The sequence below is a fragment of the Rhododendron vialii genome, chromosome 4a, assembly GCF_030253575.1.
Source record: "Rhododendron vialii isolate Sample 1 chromosome 4a, ASM3025357v1".
In the NCBI taxonomy this organism is placed as follows: domain Eukaryota; kingdom Viridiplantae; phylum Streptophyta; class Magnoliopsida; order Ericales; family Ericaceae; genus Rhododendron; species Rhododendron vialii.
Window position 1 is genome coordinate 30426374 of NC_080560.1, and position 26865 is coordinate 30453238.

General features: G+C 38.8%; 1 protein-coding gene and 1 pseudogene across 1 annotated transcript; both read right to left on the bottom strand.

The window, feature by feature from the left end:
* Positions 1-291: 291 nt before the first annotated feature.
* Positions 292-26865, bottom strand: LOC131324744 (cell division cycle protein 27 homolog B-like; annotated as a pseudogene).
* LOC131324746 (uncharacterized) lies at positions 22493-24735 on the bottom strand. The gene is made up of 4 exons (XM_058356846.1): positions 24315-24735; positions 23409-24218; positions 23202-23320; positions 22493-23116 (listed from the first exon to the last, which is right to left on the bottom strand). Exons 1-2 carry the CDS (start codon positions 24733-24735, stop codon positions 23449-23451), a joined length of 1191 nt encoding a protein of 396 aa, XP_058212829.1. The 3' UTR covers positions 22493-23116; positions 23202-23320; positions 23409-23448.

Sequence of the window (26865 nt, forward strand, 5' to 3'; positions counted from 1 at the left end):
AGGTTGGGGCATCGCACCCAATAAGAGAAACAACTCATCTACCAGGCTTACTCTTGATCTCAAACGATGAAACAAACAGCCCAGGACAGAGTCCCAATAAATAACGTCCCACTATCTCAAAGCAATCCCACTTTTACATTAGCGACACAATTTTGAGGTTGGGACTGTATCGGAACAAAGTGACTGGGCATTTATAGAGCTTGAGCATCCTGGCCTATCTCACAGGCTACCCAGCACATTTACACAGAAAAAATTAAGAGAGAATAACCAAAACCATGGGGTAAGGCAATCTGTAGGCCGGTGAACACTGCAACTATTTTCAAAATTAAATGAACTAAAATCAGGTTCAAACCCCCAAGACAAGTCAGAATCTACGGTATTAGGAGCCACTGGAACAATCGTGCAACTTTACTTGCATGATTGTTTGGATCCTCTGCTAGTAGTGAGTGAAATGCTGACAAAACTTACATCCGCAGACTCTACAAAAAATTCCTGTAAGAATGAATTAATTCCCAACGATCAGGTCATTTCCACTCCGCAAAAGTCTATGGTACAAGCCTGACCGAGCACTTGAAGCCGGATAATTTACAACTCTCCCTCTGTGTCTGTACGCTAATAACCATTAAACAGATTTAGAGTGTATCTTCTAATTCATCTGGTACATGCAACTTCTCAATCGCAGCCTGCAGGTCAACATAAAACAGAAATAGAACAGTTTACTTCATAAGACAATTTACAGTGCCAGATAAGAAAACATCGTAAAGCAAGCTTAAAAGAGTAACCAATGACCAAAGTGAAACGGCTATGTGCCAGCATCCAATAGAGTTTATCAGCACAAAACAAAAGCATTAAATGAAAACCCACAAACCACTATGAAAAGTGAAAAATTAAGACCCACCTCCTGTCTGCCAACTCCAAGAAAGACTGGAACCTAGGATCTTATTTTCTTTCAGTAGCATCACAAGATGAAATCCCACTCAGTCTCGGCTTCTGTATATTTAAAAATTTGTAGCTACTTTCAGTTTGACAGGGTGAACTGACCCCATTATCTTATGGGCCACTCCTCCCAATGACAGAGGAGAAAGAGAGATGGATTTAGGCAGTTCAGTAAAATGTCATTGACTGATTTGCTTAAGGTTGGGTTTAGATGTAGACTTGTGGAGGATTAATCAACGATAAGGAAAATGGTAGGAAACTAAGGAAGCAAATTTAGTTTCTTTTTTTTTTATAACAAATCATTATTTGGCAACCAACTAGGAAACATAGTTTTTTTTTTTTTTTTGACAAGTGCACAAAACTTTCTTAGGCTCAAACCAAGATACAAAGTACAAGGGATAAAATCCCGTACAAGAAACAGCTTATACAATCAGCCATACGAGGCAGCGCTAAACAAAACAAAAAAGACACAGAACGCACTGTAAAACTATACAGAATGCAGAATCCTATGAGACAGTCCCCACATCTCACAAATACGCCTATTTTGCAAAGAATGTTTAACATTCCTTCTGGAGCCAAGGAAAGCACGAATTCCATTGGCTAAATCTGTTGCCACCTGTGTATGTCCCTTCATCTTTGCACAGAAAATTCGAGAGTTTCTTTCCTGCCAAAGACCATAAACTGTAGCTGCCAATGTACACTTTAGACTAATAAATCTGAAGCTATTCCCAGATACATTGCCCTGTAACCATTCAAGAACATCTTCCAAATTATTAGGAATGCCAGTCACCCTGTTTTTTAAGGCCAAGTGCTGCCAAACTCTTGCAGAATATGAACACTTAAAGAACAAGTGATGATGTGATTCCTCCTCATCCTGGCAGAGGCAACAAAGAGCATCCACTGCCATACCGCAGTTTCTCAATCTGTCCTTAGTACTCAGTCTGTGAAGAGCTGCCAACCAAAGAATAAAAGACCATCTAGGGACATTGTGACTCCCCAAATAACCTTGAACCTAGGCTGAATAGGGTATTTCTCCCAAATAGCTTCCCAAGCAGATCTAGTAGTGAAAATACCACTAGGGTGAGGCACCCAATGAACTGAATCCTCCACCTCAGGGTGTGGAACCAAACTTTGGGAGTTTGAGAGATAACTATTGAAGCCACCTTAGCCCTTAAAGATCTGCCAACATTATGCACCACTCTATCCCCAAATCTAGCATATAACGGGCCAAGAGGGTGCCAATTATCCCACCACAAGAAGGTTCTCTCTCCATTACCAATCTGGTATTTAATAAGGGATTGACCTAACCTTCTACGACCAAGCAGTTTTCTCATAGTCCAAGAGGCATCACAAGGAACCTCCATAGCCCAAAGGCACTGATCTTTTATGATGCATGCGTGAAAACTAGGAAACATAGTTGTCAAATCACAAATCAAATCATGTTTGCCTGAATCATGAATTGAGCCAAATTGTGAGTCGCAGGTCATAGCTGTGAAAATAGGTCACAAGATACCACTATCCAAATAGTTATAAGAGATATTAAAGAAGCGGAAAAGATTAGGACAAAACAAGATTAAAATTGTCTGTAGTGAATATAATTTAGTCTAATAGCCAATAGGTTATTAGCTGCTTCTATGGGAGAAATATGCAAGTTTGAGGCTCCAAGCCCACCACGTCCTATGATCCTGCATAACATACTTGATTATGCTTCGAGGCTATGAATCACCGACAATCCAAACAGGTCGCCGTACTTGTGACGGGACACGGGAATGGAAAACATATAGGACATGCCATGTGGCGTGCCCCATATAATTTTTCTGGGGCAAACATGGTATTACTGCAAATATTTGGGTTGGGTTGTAGTGTAATTAAACGACTTGAGTTTAGTTCACCCTCCACTTAAGAGGGTGAACATTACCCTCCTTTCTCTTGGTTGAAATGGTGTGGATCCCACCACAAAGTGATGTCATGCTTACCAAAAAGTGTATTGCATAGTGAGCATGACATCACTTTGTGGTGGGATCCACGCCATTCCAATCAATAAGAAAGAGGATAATGTTCACCCTCTTTTAAAGAGGGTGAACAAAATTGCACTCGTAATTAAACAACATAACCTATCCTAACATAGCTATGGAAGCCAAAAGAGGGGGAAAAGGCATTCGTGAAACCCTAGACCGAGAATCAGTCAATTGAAGCATCTCTCTCTCTCTTTGTACATATACATGTACTGGTACGTACATAGGTACTCTCTCTCTCTCTTTCTCTCTCTGAACATATACATGTGCTGGTACGTACATAAGTATAGCTGTATATATATCTTAGTATGTAGTATGTACATATATAAAATTGTGTGTATCTCTCTATATATACGTATGTAACAGTACACGTCTTAAATTTATGCCAGTATATATGTCTTAGTTTCAGCAATATATGCCTACATATATGATATGAATCCACCGACATGGAGGTTGTAGTCTTTACAGACGATGGGGATGGTGACCAACAATGACAAAATGATGGAAGTTGGGTATAGTTGAAATTTGGAGACATGCTTAGTTTATTTATTTTGCTTATTACTATGAAACTATGGATGTTTTCTTTTCAATTGGGTTGTATTGAATCTATGGATGTTCATTTTCAAAAAAAAATAAAAATTCTATTGATGTTTGTTTTATTTTGTTTCGTCTTAATAGTATTGGTACTCATCCATTATGTTATAATTATAAATACCTATGGTTATTAGTATTTGTGGTGAATGTTAGTAATTGTTTACATTTTGCAATTTAACCATGGAAAAGAATAGAATATATACGTGTGTGTGTGTGTGTGTGTGTTGCCATGTTCCCCGCAGTGTCCGTGTCCCTATTCTTTTAGAATTCCCGTGTTTGTGTCCGAGCTACATAGCTTAGAGGTATAAGAAAGGCCGGGCTGCCACAGGCATGGGCACGACACATTTAGATTTTGTCAGATCCATCAGTTTAAGAATCACATAAATGTGAATTCAATCATGAATCCTATAACCATTGCTGTTTTGATCCCAAAATAAACCAGATTCACCTTACAGGTTCGTACTGATTCTCTGTGAATTACGAACCAACACGTGAACCGTATGATTTTGACAACTATGATGGGGAATGAAAGCTAACTCTGACACAGTGACCAAAGTTCTTTATGCCCACATATTATGGAAACATATGCTCACAACAGATGGAAAATATGTAAATATACGCAGACCTCTAAAAAAATCAAGGTCTGTTTCAAAAACTAGTAACAGTTCCAGAATCATATAATGAATAATGCATGCAAGTCACCTTGATGGTAGCAACATCTGTCGCAGGTGGTTTCAAATCCAGAGCTAATCCAAAGTGAAGCATTGCCTTGTCATACATGTTACTCTTTTTATAAATCTTACCCATCAGGGCATATACACTGCTTTCTTGAGGGGCATACTCTTTAAGCTCCTCTAGGACTTTCAAAGCTTCATCAAATTTTTCTATGCTCACAAGTATATTAGCCTTCTGATACATGGGCAGAGGATTCTTCTTATCTGCCAAAATAGCCTTCTCCATCATCTCGAAAGCTTCATCATTTTTCTGCCAGATGTATAGAGAACCAAATTCAGACAGCTGCAGGAGATAAAACTTCCTTTTTGGAACTGGAGAACCACAATCAAGTAGGAATGCACAAACCTTTAAGGCGTGGAAAGCTGTTCCAAGATAAGACATTATAACGGACGAACGAGGATTAATTTGGAAAGCCATGCGGAAGTGATGCTCTGAGAACTCAAATTTCTCTTGGCGAAGGTAGATCATTCCGAGCCCATACCAAGCATTATAATGTCTCCCATCAATTCGAAGGGCGCTGTGGTAGCTCTTAATTTCATTCTCAAAATCCTCTAGCGCAACATATCTGTGAACAGAATATATCACCAATACTCAATCAGAAGGAAACTTCGAAAAAACAAAACATCTTCCATATCTTATCCGTTGTCTTTTCAGAAAAAAAGATGCACGTCCTACTCGTGTCCACAAAGGGTGTGCGCATAAGCAAATCTCAAATTTAGTCGCACGGCGCGTTGGAAATTTTTAAGAGCAGTTTCATGGTCTTTCTGCAAACTATAGCAATTTCCCATAGCACACCTGCAATATCAAGTCAACAGAAAGTATAAGGACGGCGAAGAAAGATAACAACCACACACTTTCATGCACCTCCAACAAACACATTAGAAGGTTTTCAAAGTTCTAAAACCTCAAAATCTGCTCCAAACGACCTCACTATTGACGCTAAGGACAACTAGAAAGGTCGCTTAATTGCTTATGTCACATCATGCCAATGCAAGTACAATAACTTGCAAGCCCTTCACAAATACTTTGCTAAACTAATAGCCAACAATAGAAAACAGTAACCTATAGCTAACTATAACCAAAACTTTAATGCTTCTAGAGCTCGATAATAAAAATGCTTGAAGACATTACCAAAGACACTTTCAACTATTTGCAGCGAGGACATGAGGATAAGCAGTTGACAAGCGGTAAGAGCGAAGACACAGCCCTACAGTATAAACTCACGAGACAAAAAGTACATACTTAATGCAATCAGCTTCACAGATAGAATTCTGTCTAACACTGCACTGAAGGTAAGAACAAAAAAGCAAGTGGAAAAAATTAATTGCAAGAAAACTGAACCTGCACACCACTTTGTCTACAAAATGTTTGATTGCAGTTACCAAGATTGAGGAGCTAAGCGGTCAGTTGATATCAGCTCCTGAGCCAGGTAACTTAACTTCATATCCTCCTTCAAATGCTGCAAGAAAGATCAAAAAGAGTCTCAGAAAACCTATGTGGAGTAACAAGGTTCCATGGTTGCTGGGTCCAAATGAAGCATATACTATCACATCTTCATCCTGAACCTAATGATATTTTCCACTTTGGGCTAGGCCCTCATGGCTTTAGAACGCATCGGCATCCTTACTAGTAAGGGAGGTAAACTCACTTATAGTTCGATGTAAGCAATAAAAAAATAACCTTAAGAAAGCCTCGGAATCCAGCTCCAGGGGACGAAACGCGATCCATTCCATTACTCACTAAACCTGAATTGATTCCATCCATCCTACCAAACATAATGTGAGATTTTTAAATAGACTCTTACCGATAAAGAAAAGACAAAGATAGCCTAATAAATAACAAACAAGATAAATCCTACATAACAATTAGGATAATCATAAATAACAGTGAGTCAACTAAATAGAATCATTATTCCAGCCCAGCCGATGAGAGACAAGATGTTACATTCACAGGGCCATGTGTCCTTGTGTGGTGCACGGTGTAGCACTCCACCATATGCAGTACTTTGGCACCACTCATGGGAACCAAGAGGTGGCTCATACAGCTGACACCACATGTAACATCCCCGTCCCCGTCCCAAAAGTAATGATAGTGTCAGCTTTGTGCTAGCGATGTAGGACAAGATTTGGAAGATTTATATTCTCATTCTTGAATTAGACTTTTACTAGGAATGTCTTTGTAAGCTTAGAAATATACTGTTTACTTATTTGAGTTGATTTTGTTTTCCTAGATCCTTGGAACTTTTAGCTCCAGTGCCCGCTTGATTTGGCATGATTTTATTACCTTTCAGTAAGTGATTTCTGTTCAATCTGTTTATCTTTTATTCTTCTCTTTATATTCCTTGTAATCAAAGTGTCTCTATCTTTCTTTTGCATTCAAGAGCCCGTAAGCCTGGAAGAGATCTAGCAAAACACTTATATTAGAATGATATCTAATCCATTACTTATATTAGAATGATATCTAATCCATTCATTTACTAGAATGATATTTAATTCATTCATTTACTAGAATGATATCTAGTTGTTCTTTTGCTACAATGATGCGTCAGCTAGACCCCTCATGATTTCAACAAGAGCTACGACTAAGGGAGGTGGACTCAGTTATATAGTTGAAGAGCTTTTCCTGCCTACACAATGTGTAATTTGTATGTAGGTAAATAACACATTAGGATTGTATAAGAGTTACTTTGACCATCCCAGCTATGCTTACAAGTTACAAGTAAGCCTCAAGAACAAAAAACTAGGAGAGCCAACTTCTACACAGAATCTATATAACATAAGACACTTTAAAAGTTTAAATATCAGTTGGATTGAGTGTACGTGTTTCATATTTTAATTGATAAGAAGGATATTATGTAATTTGGAGTTCACCATAGAGCTATGCATAAAAATATAGAGAATTTCCACGAAATGCTCAATGAAACATTGCAAACAGCCAAACACATATTATGTTACACTGGAAAATATCACAAAGATATTCAAAATCTGATTCTTATAGCGTGTCACTGTGTCCTTGAGATAGGAATTATATGAGTTGATGCAAAGACACATTCACACACCAATAGTTATCTAGGCCAGAGGAAAATTGCGCTGCAAAACTCTCCATATAGCTTAGCATGAGATACGGGCTTCACGTAAGCAACACATGTGTTATAGTTATTAAATAGTTCTCTTTTCGTTTATCCAAATGCATTAACTAATGCCATATGTGTTTCTCATATAATGTAAAAACTACCCAGACTTGGACCAAACCAACATCTTTTCAAATTAAGCAATTTACATATCCACGTCTTTCTTGTTCCACAAGCTAGGACCAAATTCTCACATATATTAAGCAATTTACATATTAAAGCAGTTAAAATAATACACGAATTGAGTAATTGAATAATTAAGCAATAAGACACTTACACGAATTGAGTAAATCAAATTAGGACTGAAGAAAATTAGGTCATTAACAGTAAACACTTAATCTGCAAATTACAATTTGACCTAAAATATAAAAGTTTCCATACTCCATTCGTCACCTAAGGCAGAGGTTTTCTATTTTTTGAGCGGCATTGATAGAATATATAACATGACAATGGGTATCACTAGATCACAGGGTAGCTATGGCAAAATTAAGTAATGCAAAGTTGCAAATGGTGGGCACCTTGCACACCTTGAGCACCTCGGCAACGCTTCATTACAGTTGCCTTGTCAGCTAAGGACAAGGCTTTCTTTTGTTTTGTGAGGCATTGATAGGATACATAGCATCACAACGGGCATCACTAGATCACAGGGTAGCAATGGCAAAATTACGTAATTTGGCACAATTGAAAATGGCGGCGCCTCGCACACCTTGAGCACCTGAGCAACGTTACAATTGCCTCACACCAGCAGTGTCGAGGGCTTGAGGCGCGTTGAGTGGGTTTCATGCACATCTCTTTGCTCAAAGTACTTGAATTTCCAACAGAATGTCTACAAATATCCAAAAGGACTAGAATAGAAGGTTTTTGATAGTCGGGTGAATTGAGAGAGTACTAACGCAGAGTCGTTTATTGATTAACAAAGAACCGCTCTAAAGATTGCAAATGATAATAAATACAATATCTTTAAACATACACAGTGGGGGGGGAAAATGTGGATATTTGGACAGAAAATGAACAAATTGCATCTCACAAAACTAAGCAGGTCGAAACCCAATCACGCAAAATATAAGAAACTCACATATAGAACTGTAGAATGTATATCCATCCCTTCCAAACTGTAAGGAGATGCTAGACCGGCAAGACTGAAGGCACGATGAGCTTCTTGGTAATCAACCAATTCAAAATACGATTTCCCCACCTGCAGTTGCAGAAATGCTTCATGAGATGTTAAATAAAAAAAAATAAGGTAAAAGCATTAAAATCAAGAACTAAACAATCATGTTCAAACAAACAGTCAAATCATTATCTAAAAATAAGGCACAAAGAACATGATATATGGTTTGTTGGACCTTCAAAAACAGTCATCATTCCTCGTACAGGAGAATTTTGCAACCAAGTATAATACAGAAGTAAGAAAAACCGCGTGTTAAATGAGGCATTGAGACTGATATCACCAAGTCAAAAGGTAGTTGTCATTAGTTTTAGCTGATAAATGGCTAAGTATCAAATCCATTAAAGGAAGGGGTCAGGCACTTTTCCGAATCAACAATTTTAGCAACTTCATATGTCAATGTCATGTCACCCCTTAGTTTCCACTTTCCAGAAACAGGTATACCTTTCTGTTTTAATGTGTTCTAATCTGCAAGACCACCGAAGGTAGAATTTGTAAACCCACTAAATTACCTGGGAAAGTACCCATCCAGTATTATAATGTTTATGCGGAAGTTTCAGATATGCATCCAGCGCGTCCTGTTGCACCAAGAAGCCTTAGACGACTAAAAGCAGCAGAGTGAAACAAGAAGAATAAGGACATTGTTCCTTAGACAATGGCTTTGTAATACCTGGCACCTGTACATGCAGGATAGCCTATAGCCTTCCCCAAGGGTCCTTAAGAGATCCAATATTTCAGAAGTACCAGTTATTACTCTTGAGCTACTCATAACCACCCCACCCATTGGCATTGCTGTTTCTTCTTGATCATGAGAACTAAGATCACCAGCAGGAGATGAACTTGAGGTGGCTGCATTAGAACGAGAATCATCACGAACCTCGTGACGTATTCCTAGAAACCATAAACATATGTTTCTAAACTTCGATTGAGCAGGTCACTGAACTTGAATTAGCAAGAACGCAATCCAACTGCATTAACAGGTTCATAAATGCTCTTATACTATTCAGAGGTGCTATTGGTACAGATTATTCATCTGTACCAGCAAGTACAAATTATTTTTGGGTCTGTTTTGAGTCTCAAAAAAATGATCAGAACCGCTCATTTTTTTTCAAATACCTTGTTTACGGTCCCTTCAAAAAAATATAAGCTCAATCTGGTATTGGCTAGGGCGTTTACGAAACATCCAACTTTGTCAAGCAAAGTTGAATGTTTTGTAAACACTTCTACCGATAGCGGATTGAACTTAATTTTTGTAGGGACCGTAAAAAAAAGTATTTTAAACAAAATGAGCGGCTCCAATCATTTTTTTGGGACCTAAAATGGGCCCAAAACAGGTTTGTACACGCTGGTACAGACTATTTGCCAACTATTAGCCTCACAGGTCAAGTGTGATGTAAAGTGCAGAAGTATCATTGTTTATTGCTGAACCGAGAAAACAGCGCTGACAAATATGGCTTTTCTTCATTTGTTTTATCAAGGGGGTGGGGGTGGGGGTGGGGGAAGTGAATTAATGAAACCATCAGGAAATAATGATCAACTCATGCCTATCAAATGAATGGATTGCATCAATATTAACTAATCTTGAAAGTTGAAACATACTTGGAGGTAGATTTGTTTCATCAGATATCTCTCTCAATCTCTCAAACACAGAGATAGTTACACTGTAACACACTCAAACAGTACATGGCTATGTGCTCACTGATCCTCTCTCTATATACACTATATATTTGTATATAGTGTAAATCACTTCTATATACATACTGATGTATGCAATATATATACTACACTGTAACATACTAGCAATTCAACTATCTTTTATTTCTTCAGCTGTATTTTTAAGCCTAGTTTGACGAATGAATCCCCAACATATCTGTATCCTATTATTTAAACTTTTGCCATATCGCCGTATTGTCATATCCATATTCGTATCTGTGCTTCATAGACTGAATCTAATGGGTAATGGCTCACCTAATAGCAGGCAAGCCCTCAGATAGATACACCGGTGAAGTATGAGAGGACGGGAGTCCCGATTGAGATATGCATGCAATCAAACAAAAGATAATAAACTACAAATAGTGATTCTACTAGCAATAAGGCCGCCGGGAAGGTCCGGGACGTCTCAGAGACAATTTGAGACTCGGAAACGTGCTTAAAATATTTAGAAGGATTCTTTGGGTCATCATGGAAGAATAAAGAATTATTAGCAAATGAGGAGGCAGCCCCTGCAATGTGCCACATTAGTTTAGAAAATGGACAACACCAGCCAAAGAGTAGCCAACCACATTCCATTCGGGAAGTCCAAAGCCTAATTGTTCTGGGAAATAACTCTTTATAGAGCGCTATGGCCTACGAATTATGCTACCAAAGGCAAACTAAAGATCTATTATATGCTTTAATGGGCACCGCCAATAATAAAGAACCAGACTTAGCTGAAGAGCGTAGTAATAAAGCAAACTCATTCTTTTCTAGCTGTTGTATCAGCAACGACAACTGAATTATCAGTAAGACAATGAAAAATAAGATCAATTAATCACCTTCATCAAAACTTTCACTGGTCCACGGCTGCCCCTTGCAAACTGTAACTGACTGAAATGTCACCGAGCTCAACTTGGAACCACCAATATATTTAGAGGGGTGGCTAGTTCCATTTCCAGTTAATGTAGTGGCATTTGAATTCGTGCTCGCTGCTATTTCTGCAGCAAGCCAGGTGCTTCGTCAAGGTCCAGAATCAGAAAATAACCTCCCTGATATCTGAAAGAAAGCATCTTGATGCAATAAGGAACTTCATTACCAGCTAATATTAGGAGAATATTGGACAAGACCACAAAAATTTCCTTCGGTAACCAAAACCAAAACCTGGCCTAGCCAAATTGTAGGATAAGCTAGCCGCACAAAAAAATGTAACCACGCATTACAAAATACCACAGGTTGAAGTTTTCTGAACAAACATAGAAAAAGCTGGAAGATATCCTCAAGTTCAACCACAGGAAAGTACAAATTTTGGTATAATGAATGATAGAGATGCGGAAAAGAATGCTTAATCAGAGGACAGAGCTAGGTAATACAAGGGTGAATCAAAGCACGTAGCCACGTACTATGGTAGGGAAAGGCTGGAAGGAGGGACTTATAAATGCAAAGCTGCCAAAAAAAACCCAGATACAATCTTTACCTAGTGAGGTTGACAAGTTATAGGGAAAATCTTTGTGTATTAGCTGATCTGCACAGATTGCCTTGATCAAGCAAGACTAATCAGAGCAGCCAACTGTGTAACTTTGAATTTGCAATTTTACTAAAACCTTACGGGTCAAAATCTCTTGCACATATGCCACATATAGGGGCCTAATTTAAGATTATGGAAAATTCAAATTCAAACTGAAACCATGGCCCCAAAAAGGAAAGGACTCTTCAAAATGGACAATTCCTACAGTCAAGCTAATAAAAATTATGAACTGAAATAATACTCCCTCCGTCCCAAAATCTTTGGTCTTTTTTCGATATTCGCGCCGTTCTTTAAACTCTTATATCTCCTAATTTATGATATTTTTCATAATTTTGAAAACTTTGTATTATAGATCTAATCAAGAACTATCAAACAAGATCCATATTGCATATTTTTGGAGATTCATATCGGAAGATATAAGAGTTTAAAGAACGGCACAAATATTGAAAAAGTCCAAAGATTTTGGGACGGAGGGAGTACAACACATCAGATATATAAGACAAAGTGAAAAACCTTTCTCAATTTTCCTTCATCCACAAACTTTCTTCGAGGGGCTTGAATTGTAGAGTTCACAATTGACCTTGGTGAACCATCCATAATAAATGCATTTGGGTTTGGGCCATTAGGTTGCACATTTTTGCATAATGGGGGTGGAGCAACACCTGACAGCTGCGAGATATAAAAGAGCATAGAGAAACTATCCATTCTCGGTCCCCAGTAAAAAGAATAGTCATTGATATCAAGCACACAAGTGTCCAATATCTTTCTCCTTAGAAGAAGCTAAAGTTTAACAGAACCCTACATGCAAGTCCATAAGCAAGACTGACACAACTTCCATTAGCAGAATACAGTCCTCAGTGAGCCCTCAGTGGAACAGAAACAAACGGCATTTTTTCCACCAAAGACACTAGTTAGACACATAGCAAAACTATGGAGCAAAAAGATGACAAAAATGAGAGAGCTATGCCGACACCTCTAGAGGTCAAAGTGTCGCAGTGTCCAGACACGGGGACACATGTCCGACACGCCACGTGCCGTGTCCAATAATTTAATTTAAATTTTTGAGGGGGACACGACTGGGGACACGGGGAGACAATGATGGGGACACAACGGCGTCAAACTGTTATTACTTAAATATATAAATATACACATGGCGTGTCCCCACCGTGTCCGTGTCTCCATTTTTTTAAAATTCCCATGCCCCCGTGTCTGTGTTTGTGTGCCCCCGTGTCTGTGTTTGTATCTGTGTCCGTGTCCATGCATCATAGTGAGAGAAATAAAAAAAATAAAAAACATGACTCATGCCAGAAGAACAAATAATATCCACAAAACATACAAAATCAATTTACAAGAGGAAGATTTCTTTCCAAGTAGTTCAAACTAGGAATCAGCACGACTAGGATGGGTCAAGCAAATTTACTATGAATGAATGACAGAGAATAAGTGAACAAAACAAGTCCACTTCAATAGTTCTACCTTACGTGGTAATATATACCAGTGCAATCATGTTTAATGGGGTGGTTGTCAAAAACGTATACTTTGTCAAATGTTTCTCCAAGACTTCTCAATTTTAAGAGTTTTCCCCCAAAAGTTTCCCATGAAGAATAATTTAGAAAACTTCAAGAAAGAAAAACAGTATATAAGACTATAAGAGGGAGGGTAGTGTTATTATGTTGGGGGACAAAAGAAACCAAGAAAACCATGAAGTCCATGTTAGTTCAGGTCATGTAGTAAAACAATAAATGAGGAATAATTAAAGTATTTGATCCTTAGTTGCACAAAGCGGGAGTGGGAGCTATGCTGGGGAGCGACAGGAAAGATGAAACTAAAGTTGTGCTATAGATACGCACATCACATATATGCCTCTCTCTCTCTCTCTCTCTCTCCCTCTCCCTCCCGCTCCCTCTCCCTCTCTCTCTCTCCCTCTCCCTCTCCCTCTCCCTCTCCCTCTCCCTGTGTGTAGATATGTATATGTTCTTAAACATATCTATATACATGTACATAATAAAAAAATATGTATGCGTGTGTAAAAAAAAACATACATCCTCGGATCCTCCAACAATAGAATCTTCATGTTAGTTCTATTATACATCTTATATAGTATTGCACGTCAACTGAAAAAAAAAATTACAAGTAGATTTAATTTTGTACTTAATACTTGAGCAAAGTTGAGTTAATGATTCTTCTAGTTTCTAAGTGTCGTTCAAAATATTCTCTTGTTTGGTAGCTCTTCTTTAATTTCTTTTGAAAATTAAATGCTTAAGAGACTCTATTCTAGTTGGGAACGAGCTCAATCAATGAGAGTGAGATTCCTAGGAGATTCTGAATTTGGAGCACGGGAGCAAGGTTTCAGGATGGATTCGCCACCCTGATAGGAGGATCCTGCAATTAAGATTTGATCCAAACAACGGGAAATTTGCTTGTGCCTTGGTAAAAGCTTGAGCTGTCAAGAACAAGAAAACGGAATCGAATCTGCAAGCAACTTTGTGCCAACAATCCCCATCACCTCCCATCTTACTCCTAGTTAGTTCTAGTACACATTTATTTAGTAACGGAAATCAATTGCAAATATTTTTGCTGTAAATTTTATGTTTACACTTTATACTTGAGCAAAGTTGTTTTATGTTTCTTCTCGTATCTAACCGTTTTATCACATATTTCTCTTGCTTGTAAGCACTTCTTTTATTTCTTTTTAAGAATTCAAATGCTTGAGAGATTTTATCCAAGTTGGAAACGCGCTCGTGTCAATGAGAGTGAGATTCCCGAGAGATCCTGACTTTGAAGCTCGGGGCCAAGGTTTCGGGGTGGATTCATCACCACAACAGGAGGATCATGCAACGAAGATTTGATCCAGAGAGCGGAGACTTTGCTTGGTGTGTCGGTAAATGCTACAGCTGTCAAAAACAAACCAAACCAAACCGAGCCTTACATCCCAATCAATTGGGGTCGGCTATGCTTCAGCTGTCAACAAGCGAGAAAATGGGTTTTTATGTGCAAGCAATCCCAAAGCTAAGTCGTCTACCGTCTTACTCCAAGCGACGTAATATCAATAGAGTTTTAACCCCCAAAATAAGTAAGATGTAGAACCAAAAAGAGATTCATATAGAAGACAATATCTCCACCACGAAAGTGGCGAATGAGTAACATACAATCATTGTCCGTGCACGGATCAACCAAACCATGCTCCTTCTAGATCAGAGAAACAGAAACCACTTCCACCAACAAATTAAAGAAGAGGAAATTACATGTGATGTTTGTCTGTGCATGCTATTTGTCCTGGGGCATGCTACATATGTAACACTGCATATTTGTCTAAACAGAGAAATGGAAACCACTTCCGCCATTTACGAGGATGTCAAACTTTTGCCTCAGCTTTCAAAACCACTTGGGGAGATGATCGAGCAAGTAGCAAATCACTGCCAACAAATTATTCCCCCCGCAATGTCTCAAAAATAAAAAGAGAAGCCAATTCGGTAGCATGCCCCAGGACTAATAGCTGACGCATTCTTGACCTGGACGTTTGCAGCCGGGGACAATCAGTTGGTTGTAACCTCTTTCTCTATTTTTACTCAGAAATTCTAACTACTTCGATACAAATACAACTAAGCCAAATGCATGAATAATAGTGCTTTTTCCCTTCCTTTTTATGCCCTCATTTCTATAAAAATACTAACTGTTTTCTATCAGAATAGATAAAGAGGTAGGAAGATGAAGAGCGTATCTTAACTTACACACTTACAAGATATGCATAGTTTATTCATAGAGGAAAGAGGTGATCAGCGACATGATCTTTTTATTCAATAACTTCGTAGACAGGATGCTTGTTACAGGTGTTACATGGACATGGGTACACAGTTTAGTTGTGGGTGTGTATGTAGGGATTGGATTCCTAAATTCAAAAAATAGAGAATACACGAACATGGATCTAGTTTGGATAAGGATATGGAGATATGCTATATGTTTATTGTACTAACATATATCTTTATCGTTATACAGCTCCCCGATAGGTAGCCTATAGTTATCAATCCTTGAATATTATGTAATGATTAATTCAGCATAGAGAAATAAATAAAAGACCATCATTAGTGTTAATCTGTTAGAATATTCTTTTGTAATAACATGAGTTGAAAAGTTGGCTCAATATGTGTAATTCATGGACCAAATGCATGGATGACAATACTTTAAAGACTTCATCAAATATACAACCCAATCACAGCCCAATAACCTGGAACCTAAGAGGCAAGCCACGAGTTTGAAGCCCAACAAAAAATGAACTGTTGCTTATCGATACATGTACATTTTATGTATTCCAATAACTAATGCTGTAGACAACACAAACAGCAAACAAGAGGTAGGGGGAGAAAGAGAAACGAAGATCTAGAGTCAAAACCAGATGAAGATGAAAATCTGAGCTCGGTAGAATAAGAAAACATGCAGGACTTGCATGTGATATCAGAAGCCAGACAACGAAGATCTAAACCCAATCCACCAAACACATCTCTGATTCTCAGCCAGAAAGAAAACAGGTACTTGATAATTTTTGAGATTTGACATTGAGGCTTAGTCGAGCAGAGGTGTGGCTTAATCTTATCTCAGCCATGTCCAATTGGATGTAGAAGCATCCGACACACATCCATTACCTGTACTTGTACAAGTATCATGCCATATTGACAGGCTACTTTGCCAAATTTGGGGGATCGAGTAGCTTATCTCAATTGGGATGGAGTGCAATACATGTACAAGCATTGTGTCAGAGATAATTTGCAAACCAAGGATAGCTGGAAGTAAATGAAGCATGCATATCAACAAGGTAACTACAAATACACCACCAGTTTTACAAGTTTTCCCAAACTAGTGCAATTAAAAACAAAAAATTCAATGGCCACCAAGTTTTCCTTTCAAATGAAGGACAGCACAACAGGTTGAATCTTTAGTTGATGTTTCCGACCATAACAAGGGGTAAAGTCATGACAGCTCAAAAATGGAAGTGCAAGACTTTACAAACAACCAAAGCTTGGCAGCATATAATGGGAAATGCAAGGTAATTTACATAATCTTACCTGTGCAGCCATTGGTGAAGGAGTACTGTAGAATGACATGTTGCCAGGACCACCATTTAGAGATTGACTGGCAACTCTTCCAGACGTAACTACTCCATGATAATTTCCTGGGACAACTCTAATGTCATTGCCACTCATATGTCTCGCTTCCCTCGGACTACTATCTTCTAAGCCAATGTTTCTACCCGAAACTAAACTATGATCATCACTGGATGGCTGCGTGTTTTGATAAGCCAATGCTTTGTTTAGCTGCTGCTTCTAGAGATGCAAGAATTTTAACTGGATAAAAAGTCATTATGGTACTCAATACCAATGAGCAAACTTTGGAGATACAAGGTAAAGCTAATATATATATATATATATATATATAGTTAGGATCTCCTCCGGGATCCCGTTTGGAGAGGCTGGTGCGGGATTCCCATCTCAGCCGTTGGATTAGATCCAACGGCTGTCGTTTTAAAGAGCCACACGCGGATCTACACACGGGTGGGTCGGGTAAAAAATATAGGATCCAATGAGGGATCCCGCACGGCCTTACCATGCGGGACTCCCCTTTCCTGATCAAATTGCAACGATCCGAGCCGCTCAAAGTGTGCAGAACGTGATTTTAAGGGTACCCGCGAGAAATCAGCAAAAAAAATGATCGGGAAGAGCTTGATCCGAGCAGTTTTTTACTGAACCGATCAATAAAAAACTGTTCGGATCAAGCCCTTCCCAACCATTTTTTTTGCTGATTTCTCGCGGGTACCCTTAAAATCACGTTCTGATCACTTTGAGCGGCTCGGATCGTCGCAATTCGATCAGAAAAGGGGAGTCCCGCACGGTAAGGCAGTGCGGGATCCCTTAGGAGATCCGGACTGTATATATATATATATTACTAGCTTTGGGAAGGGAAGCAATCATGTTTTCTTTATGGCCAGAGATGCACTGCCAGTTAGCATTTCATATTCCATCCTAGCCTAGATGCAGGCATCCATTACAAGGCTAGATTGGTAGCAGATAACCTAACTTTTGTGGATTAAATTGTTATCCTAGTCGAACTGTCACAATGTAATGGACAAGGCCTGCAATAGATTGCAAGAGGAAGTGGACATGAAATAATGTATCTCATATACAACACCACGTAACAGATGCATATCAGAAGCCCAAAAGTATCAATAGTGTGCACCACATCATGATGTAAGCCACTCAAACCCTCAACAATGGAGTTTTCTTCATATTGTGAACAGTACAGCATAATTGTGCGGCTAAGGCACTGAAAGTCTACACACCATACACAATTTAAAAACATGCAGAAACTACAAATTCGCAGCCAAAGAGCACAGTAAAGTGAATATATGCCCCCCTTTTTACTATTTATGGACTCAGCAATATAAAATCAGCGATAAGTTGAATCTCGTTGTTTTCATAAAAGAGAAATACTCTGCTTCCAGGAGCAACCAAAGGAAGACTGCAGTTAATTCAAACTTAATTCAAGTAAACTCGAAGTTTTCACCATCATGACTTGAAAAAATTGCCTTGTTAGGCCTCATGCTCATGAGAACGCAAGTTAAGTACAAAATCATCTATTAATGAAGAACTTCTCCACTAGAAGAACAGTTTAAATATTTTTCATACAAACCTAATAGACACAGCTCCTCGTATGCAGCCCACAACAATGGATCTATCGACAATGCCTGCTTAAAATGATGAACAGCTCTTTTTCTTCTATCAGTGTACCTGCCAACAAAATTAAAATCAATACTTGAAAGATGAACACTTGAGCATACAGATAAAGCAAAGTTTGAAGTCATATAAAGATATTTCTTGTCAAGGAAAAAAGATGCTTTGTTTTCAATGCTGCCATCCCTTCATAAGCAGCAGTTATCTCAGGAATTCAGTATATAGGATCCATAGTTCCATACATTAAGTTACAAGGAAAAGAAAAAATGGACAATAAGAGAATTCTTCCTAACTACATGGATTTCAAAACTACTAACAAGAACAAAAAGAAAGCAATGCTGGAAATATCAGAACTGATACTACTAGAAAGGATGGCAATATTGTCCCTACGGAATTATAGGGTTCAACATAGTCCAATAAACTACAATTAAAATTTCCAGAAGGCAGAAGCCACATACTATGAAAAAAAATCAAGACCAAGTAATAAGCCTGACCTACAAACAAAACCAGCTGGCTAAGAAACATAAAATGAAGGGCATACCATTGTTAGATAGGTACTCATCAGGAAATCATATGTTGTTTGATAGGACAGATACTTGGGGGAAGAAGGGGAGGCAGAGGACGGAAAGAGTGAGCCTATATATTCCAGTCACCCAAAACCGACTGTGAGCTGAAATTTGGATTCAAAATTCAAGAGAGTAAAACTGAAGTAATATCAATTTTTCCGTCGACTTTTCAACGTTGTTGACAAATATAAAGGACAACCCAAAATGGAGTAATCCCTCTGTCTGCTTTGTTTGTCCCTATTGAAGAAACATGCATTTTCGCCAACGAAAAATATTTATTTCCTCAATATTTCTTCGAATTTTGTAAACCATTTAAAAGATTCGATTGAGCACTTCTGATTGGCAATATTTCTTCTAATTTTGTAAACCATTTTTAAAAGATTTGATTGAGCACTTTTGATTGGTGTAAAGAATCTTTACAAATTATCTACGCAAAATATTTTTTTGTCCACGAAAAATGCACGTTCTTTCAAGAGGGGCAAACAAATGCGGACGGAGGTATTTCTTTTAAGCCAAAAACTATAAGCTATTAAATTGAAATGCTCAACAAAAATATTTAGAAAAGAAACCTAAAATAATACCCATTCCCCAGCCCTCAATCTTCATTTCTCAAAATTTAAGAATATCAACAAAATCTAATAATTGCTGAGCAAAAAAGAAAGAAAATCTAACAATTGTGACATTGTATTGTTATAACGCTCTTTAAACAACAGGAATATAAGTTGTGAGATGGACGATATAAGTTCCCTCACATACTTGTAACCAATAACATAAAGCACTTGGTAAATCAGCAAGTCAAAAAAATTACAGAACCTATAAATAAGACCAAGAAGGTAATGACCAGCTGCACCATTGGGAACCTGGATCAAAAAGGATAAACACCAATGAGCAAGTGTCCTCGTTCATTTATTTAGCACATTTCAACAACCAGCCAAAAGAAGTGAAGTCTTCCAACCAAAGGATGTAATACATTTGGGAAAACAATAATTTATCATGCAGAGTGACACGCAGGAGTACCTCTGCAGTAGGATCAGTAACAGGAGACAACAAAGCTTCGGCTTCGCTAAGAAGATCCATCTGAAAGCATGATATTGCAAACAAGTACCGCGATTGAGCCATTTGTGTTCCTTCAAAGAAAAATGAACAAGAAAGCACGGGAAAATTTGGATATGCACTTTAATCAATAGATCACAATAAAGAGAAGAACATGTCAATATACGAAAACAAAAATAAAAGGAACCATAGCAAAAGATAATCAAGACAATATGCTCATGCAGTAGAACATACTGAACCATAACATCAATATTTTGTAGATACCTTTCAAAACATGGTATGCAGCGTAAGCTTGATTATTATGCAAGTAACAGCCAGCTAGCAATTGTAGATTTGTCTGCATTTGATAAAGGAGCCACAAAGGATCACGTTATGTAATAAATATGAAGAACACGAGAAGTTTCGAGAATTCGTCTGAAATTTGATAAAGAAACCACAGAGGATCATGAGAGTGGTAACTATGAAGGCAAATGAAATTTCACCCGAAAAAAGAGAAAGAAACTTGTCATATACATCACTGCAGTAGTAAAGAATACCAGCGCGGTAACTGATAATGTTAGAAAATAGAAACAGAGAAGTAATGAGCATGTAACAGGGAAACCAATCCAACCCAGCTTAAACCAATACAACCCAGCTTATTCAATAAAAATCCATATCCCAGTCCACAATTACCAATGTTCATATACTAGTTTTGGAGGTTGCAATCAACCAATGTGGGACACGCTCAAACAATGTCTTAATTTTGTCAATTTTCTCAAAGTTAGTCTTGCCCAACAAACTGTATTTCTGGTGTGAAAACGAGAATAAAGAAACTAAACCAGACGTAACTCTGGAACTATTGCATTGGTCTTAAACTGGAAATAGAGCTCCCCTTCATTGGAAAAGGCACTACAATTTCCCCTTATAGGTAGAGGTAACGCTCACCCACAGGATGAGTAAAAGGATAACTTCTATAGTCACTAATGGCAGTGGAAACGTTTTCTGACGTTGAGTAAAAAGTAGGAAAGAGACAGCAAAAATGCTAAGGAGGTTTGGCACTAAAAAGTCTGGTAAAATACCAATTCATGCTCATTCCCATTCTGCTATTCTCTAAAGATCCTCAAAAGTAAGGTTCAAACGAAAAGAAAAAAAGAAAGTATCATTCATTTCATTTAAAACATGCCAAAAAGGAATTTACAAATCCTTGAGAATTACATAAGTTGTTGCAGGGACGGAGCCACGATTTAACTTAGGACAGGCAAAAATAAGTGGTAAGTTGACGAAGAGAGTTGAATCCTATTTGAGCATAAATCATCCATCTTAAATTTTACCAAATGAGGTTAATAACTATTGACCATTACCAACTTGGGTAATCATTACTCTAAATTTTAGAGGCTAAATTTCATTAATCATCTATATGTTTTATACTGATAAGAGTAGTAATTAAACATCGGTTCAAGTCGTGACCTATTTCTAGAATATATACGGTGCTTAATAGGATCCAAGTGGGATGGCTCAAGTGAAGAAGCGCTACTAGTGTACTATGTGATAAGAGGGTACCCACAAAATTGAAGGGAAAATTTTATGGAACTGCCATAAGACCAACGATGCTTTATAGGACAGAATGTTGGCCTATTAAGAAACATGTGACCAAGATGAGTGTAGCAGAAATGAGAATGTTGAGGTGGATGTGTGGTAAGATTAGACGAGACAGGATTAGAAATGAAATAGTTCGTGAGATGGTAGGTGTAGCACTTATAAAGGAGAAGTTGAGGAAAAATAGGCTAAGGTGGTTTGGGCATGTCTACCGTAGACCAGAAGATGCAGTAGTTAAGAGAGCGGATAGGATAGCTCTAGGTAGCAATGCTACGGGGAGGGGTAGACCTAAATTGACATTAGATGATGTTGTGTGCAAAGATATGAGTATAATGGGTTTGTGTGAACAAGTGGCTCTTGACAGAGCTCAATGGAGGAAACGGATTCATGTAGCCGACCCCAAGTGATTGGGACGTAAGGCTCGGTTTGGTTTGGTTATGCGGTGCTTCATAGCTCAAAATTCGTTAATACTGAAGGGGTTATGTTCAATTTTCCTACATTGAAAACCTAGAGGTGATGGAGTTATAGGTTTATTGTAGCTAATAGATTACAAGCAATTCCTTAAAACCATTTGGGTAGCGAACGTCGTAAACTGCAATATTTTTGGTGAGCAAAATGGAAATACCGGTATGGTACCCGTCATAGTTGTCACGGGCGAAAAGCGCACCGAGGCGCAAAGTCTTGTTGGGCCTGAGGCGAGGCGCGCGCCTTTTTGAAGCAAGGCGCACATATGCGGAAAAAAATAGAAAAAAATAGCGCACACTAATATTTCAAGCAATAAGCACTAAGCCAATGAGTTTACCATCCAAAAGATACATAAAAATATTCATGAAATGTCAAATAGCTACCGATCTCATATAGAGACAAACTAAAACGTCAAAATCAATAAAAGACAAGCATCCAAGTACTTTTCCTAGTTGCACTTCAATCATCCTAAGGAGGATATAGTTTACTAATCATCGTCCATATCAACACCAAGAAAATCGTCATCATCTTCTTCTTCACCAACGGATTTGTATTCCTCGTCATCTTCCTCTTCTTCCGTCTCTTCGGAACCTGCCTCTTCTTCATCTACCAAATCAATTGGATTGGATGTGGCACTCCTTGCTCGTGCTCTTGATGTTGTAGCTCTAGTTACATTGGAACTCTCTAACGCTCCAGAAGCTCTAGCAACATCACCCCACGTTAAACTATCATCACCAAACACCTGCTCATTATCTTCATCAGATTCTCCATCCATCCTCCCACGCAACCACTCATTGCTTTCATCAACATTTGTCAAAGAAATGGGATCAATTGTATCTCGCATATCATATCGACGTTTTAGTGCCCTGTTATACTTGACAAACACCAAGTCATTGAGGCGTTTTTGCTGGAGCCTATTTCTTTTTTTGCTATGGAGCTGCAAGAATCAAAAGAACTTCTATTTTATATAAGGAGGTGAAAACAATTAATAGTTGTATATGTTATTTGACGTAGATACTTACATGTTCAAATACACTCCAATTCCGTTCACAACCGGAAGAACTACATGTAAGGCTAAGAACTCTTATCGCAAACTTTTGCAAATTAGGCGTCGTAGAACCATATGCAACCCACCAATCAGCTATGCATTTGAAATTTTGAACTAATTAGCCATCAAGTTATGGTAAAAATAAATTATGAATAGAATATACCGTGGAATTGTAAATTACCAGGTGCCCTTGTATTTCTTTGCCTAATTGCTAGTGGCAGTCAAGAAAGTCCCTCAGCTTTCATGTAAACAGTCATCTCAGAAGCGATTTTATTTTGTATCTCTTCATCTGCAATCAACTTTGTTATGCAATCGTAAATCCCTGTCATAACCTCAACATCTTGCTCAACTTGTGGGTTTGAGTAAAAGAACTCCGGATTCAAAAAATGTCCCGCAGCATGCAAAGGACGATGCAATTGGATTGCCCACCTATTGTCAATAATAGCATAGATGTCTTGATATTTTTCAACCTTTTCACCAAATGATTTGGCCATGGCTTCTTTTGCCCTATCCATAGCCTCATAGATGTATCCCATGGGAGGCTTTCTCTCGGTATCAACCAATCTCAACACCTTCACAAGAGGACCAGAGACCTTAAGAGCATAGACAATATTATTCCAAAAAGAAGCCATCATAACATATCTTGCCACTTCTTTGCCTAACTGCTCCTTTGCCCATTTGCTAGATGTCCATTCTTCTGAAATGAACGTCTTCCTCAAATTGTTCTTTTGCTGATGAATCCTAGATAAAGTGAGGAAAGCAGTTGCGAATCTTGTTTTTGCATGCCTCACCATTTCCTTTTCTCCGGTAAATCGCCTCATCATATTAATTACGCCTGGACGGGCATAAATATAACCATTAAACCTAATGGCCTTTTCAAAAACCGCCTTAAGATGTGGTATCTTGAAAATATCTTCCAACATCAAGTCAATGCAATGGGCCGCACATGGTGTCCAATAAAGATTTGGTCGCTTTCTTTGCAAAAACTTTCCTATTAGATGTTGAAACAAAAAAGAAAGTATTACTATAAAGTACAATCTACAAATGTTTAACACTTAGTATGAAATATAATAGATAAAATTCTTACCAGCCGATACATTAGCCGAGGCACTATCTGTGACAATTTGGACTACATTGGATTCACCGACGAGTTCCACATACTTGTCAAAAAGTTCAAACAACCTTTTTCCATCCTTAGAATAGTTTGAGGTATCGATGGACTCGATAAACATTGTGCCCTTTGGACAATTCACCAAAATATTGATTAAGCTCCTCTGATTCCTATCATTCCATCCATCCGCCATTATAGAGCATCCATATTTCACCCAATCCTCTTTGTGATCCTTCATCAAAGTATTTACATTAATCACCTCCTTCTTCAAATAGGTGACCCGTGTCTCATGGTAACTTGGCGGTTTCATGCCCGGGCCATATTGCCCAATAGATTCAATCACGGGCCCAAAACTCGGATATTTAACTGCATTAAAAGCAATACCGGCATCATACATCCACCTTGCGAATCTCGTTACCGCACGATCTCTTAATTCTTTCTTGTATGGGTCATTCGCATCAATTGTTGGTTGTTTCCCTTTCCTATTTTCACCACAACATCTGGATTAGGTGTGAAGAATACATCTATAGGCCCTTTAGTCTTCGGCTTTTTTGGCATAGGTTTAGAAACGGAGCCTTGACTGCTTCCAACGGATTTACCTCCAGCAGATTTACCTCGCCCAATGGCCCTAACCGGAATCTCCATAACATCATCTTCATCATCATCCTCCATACCATAACCATAATCATCAATATCCGGTATCATTTGCATTTGCTCTTTCAATGTTTTCTTTTTTCCCATATACTCTTGAATCTCTAGTTTTACCTTGGGTGGGCATCTTGGACAACCTGACACGTCCCTATAACCTCCCGCAAGGTGTTTTTTTGCCTGAAAAACCCCGCCATTTGTTATTTTGCCACAAAAATTACACTTAAATTTATTAGTGTTCGCGGGATCTACCAAACTGTGATACTTCCATGCAAGATAAGTTCTATTCGTAGTTTCTTCGCTTGACATCTAAAAGCAAAAAAATAAAAATAAAAACAAGTTCAATTTACATTAGGTAAACCCCTGACATTGGTAAAAATCAGCCACAAATACATACGTATTTCTTATTTTTATCGGGAAAAAACAGCCATCTGTTTTCTATTCTCCTATTTTTATTTTTTCCTTCTCTGTCATATTCTAATAGCATATATATATATATGAACAGAGATCCGGCTCTTTGATCCGGCTCTTTCATATACTGATAACATACATATATATTAGAATAGATATACGTATGAGAAGAGAGAGATAGAGAGAGAAGAGAAGGGAGAATACCTCTGGTTCTGGTCAGGAGAGAGACGAGAGACAGAGAGATGGACGAAGCAGGTAGCAGAGACAGAGAGATCGAAGACAGCAGCAGCGAGAGATCGAAGACAGCAGCAGCGAGAGATCGAAGACAGCAGCAGCGAGAGATCGACGATAGCAGCAGTGAGAGATCGTCGGCAGTTCGTCGGCTGTGAGAGGTCGTCGGCAGTCAGAGAAGAGAGATCGAGAGATCGAGAGCAGTGAGAGATGAGAGATCGAGTGAGAGAGGCGAGAGATCGACTGAGAAAGGATCTCAGCTGCAACCCTTTTGTGTTTTTTTTTGTTTCAAATCTAACGGTGGGGGTTAGATCTTCAAAATCCTAGGGCTGAGATTAAATTTTAAAAGAAGCGCGCTTTTCGTGCGCCTCTCGCCTTGTCACCTTTTATCGCCTCCTACGCCTTATTGAAGCCACTGTGCCTGGGCTACCCCAAGGCGCAATACGTGCGCCTCGCCTCGCCTGGCGCCTAGGCGCGCTTTTTACAACTATGGTACCCGTCACCTCCGCCGGGGAGTATTGCCCTGTCACACCACACCACAATCGATAGGAGAGCCCACCAACCACCGCACCTATGTCTTGCTTACTCCACTTCGGGCAGCGCCTTATATCGTCCGAAATGCTCAGGAAAGGGGCCCCAGAATGGATTGATAAAGATCCCAAACCGGAATTTCTTTCTCAATGACTCTTCCAGAGCCTCAAATCCACGTACAGGTGGTGTCAGGAGTATATTTAACCCCAATAAAGGGCTATCAAGAATCGAGCCTCGTCATTGTCCAAGTCCGAGTTTCCAACCATTGAACCAACCCCTCATTGGCGCCAGACTGCAATTTACCTCCTCGCCAATGAGGATACGTAAAAAAAAAAAGTTCATTTATCTCGGACAACACGATGGCCAGTACTAACCCACCCCACACATAAGTGCGTGTGTGTGTGTATATATATATAGAGAGAGAGAGATTGCAAGAATGAAGATGTACCTCGGAGGGGAACTCAGCACAAAGGCGCTCGCACATGAAAATGGCGTTTTGGTGCAGAAAGTGACGCAAGCTGTTCTACACACAGTCGATGAGTATAGCCTCCATGGCCTTCGATTATACAGATCACACTATTGCATTTGTATGTCTGTGTGTGTGCTTGGTTGTGGGTGGGGGGAGGGGGAGAGAGAGAGAGAGAGCGCGTGCCAAGAATTGATCGAGTGGAACCCTAGCAACAAGAAACAAGGAGAGGAGTGAGGG

Bases quoted from the DNA above. Each gene is read 5' to 3' on its own strand.
- LOC131324746 (XM_058356846.1), bottom strand. From the start codon at position 24,735: ATGTATGATGCCGGTATTGCTTTTAATGCAGTTAAATATCCGAGTTTT. The intron at 24,219-24,314 runs GTAAGAATTTTA...AACATCTAATAG, and splicing joins CTCGGCTAATGTATCGGCTG to GAAAGTTTTTGCAAAGAAAG.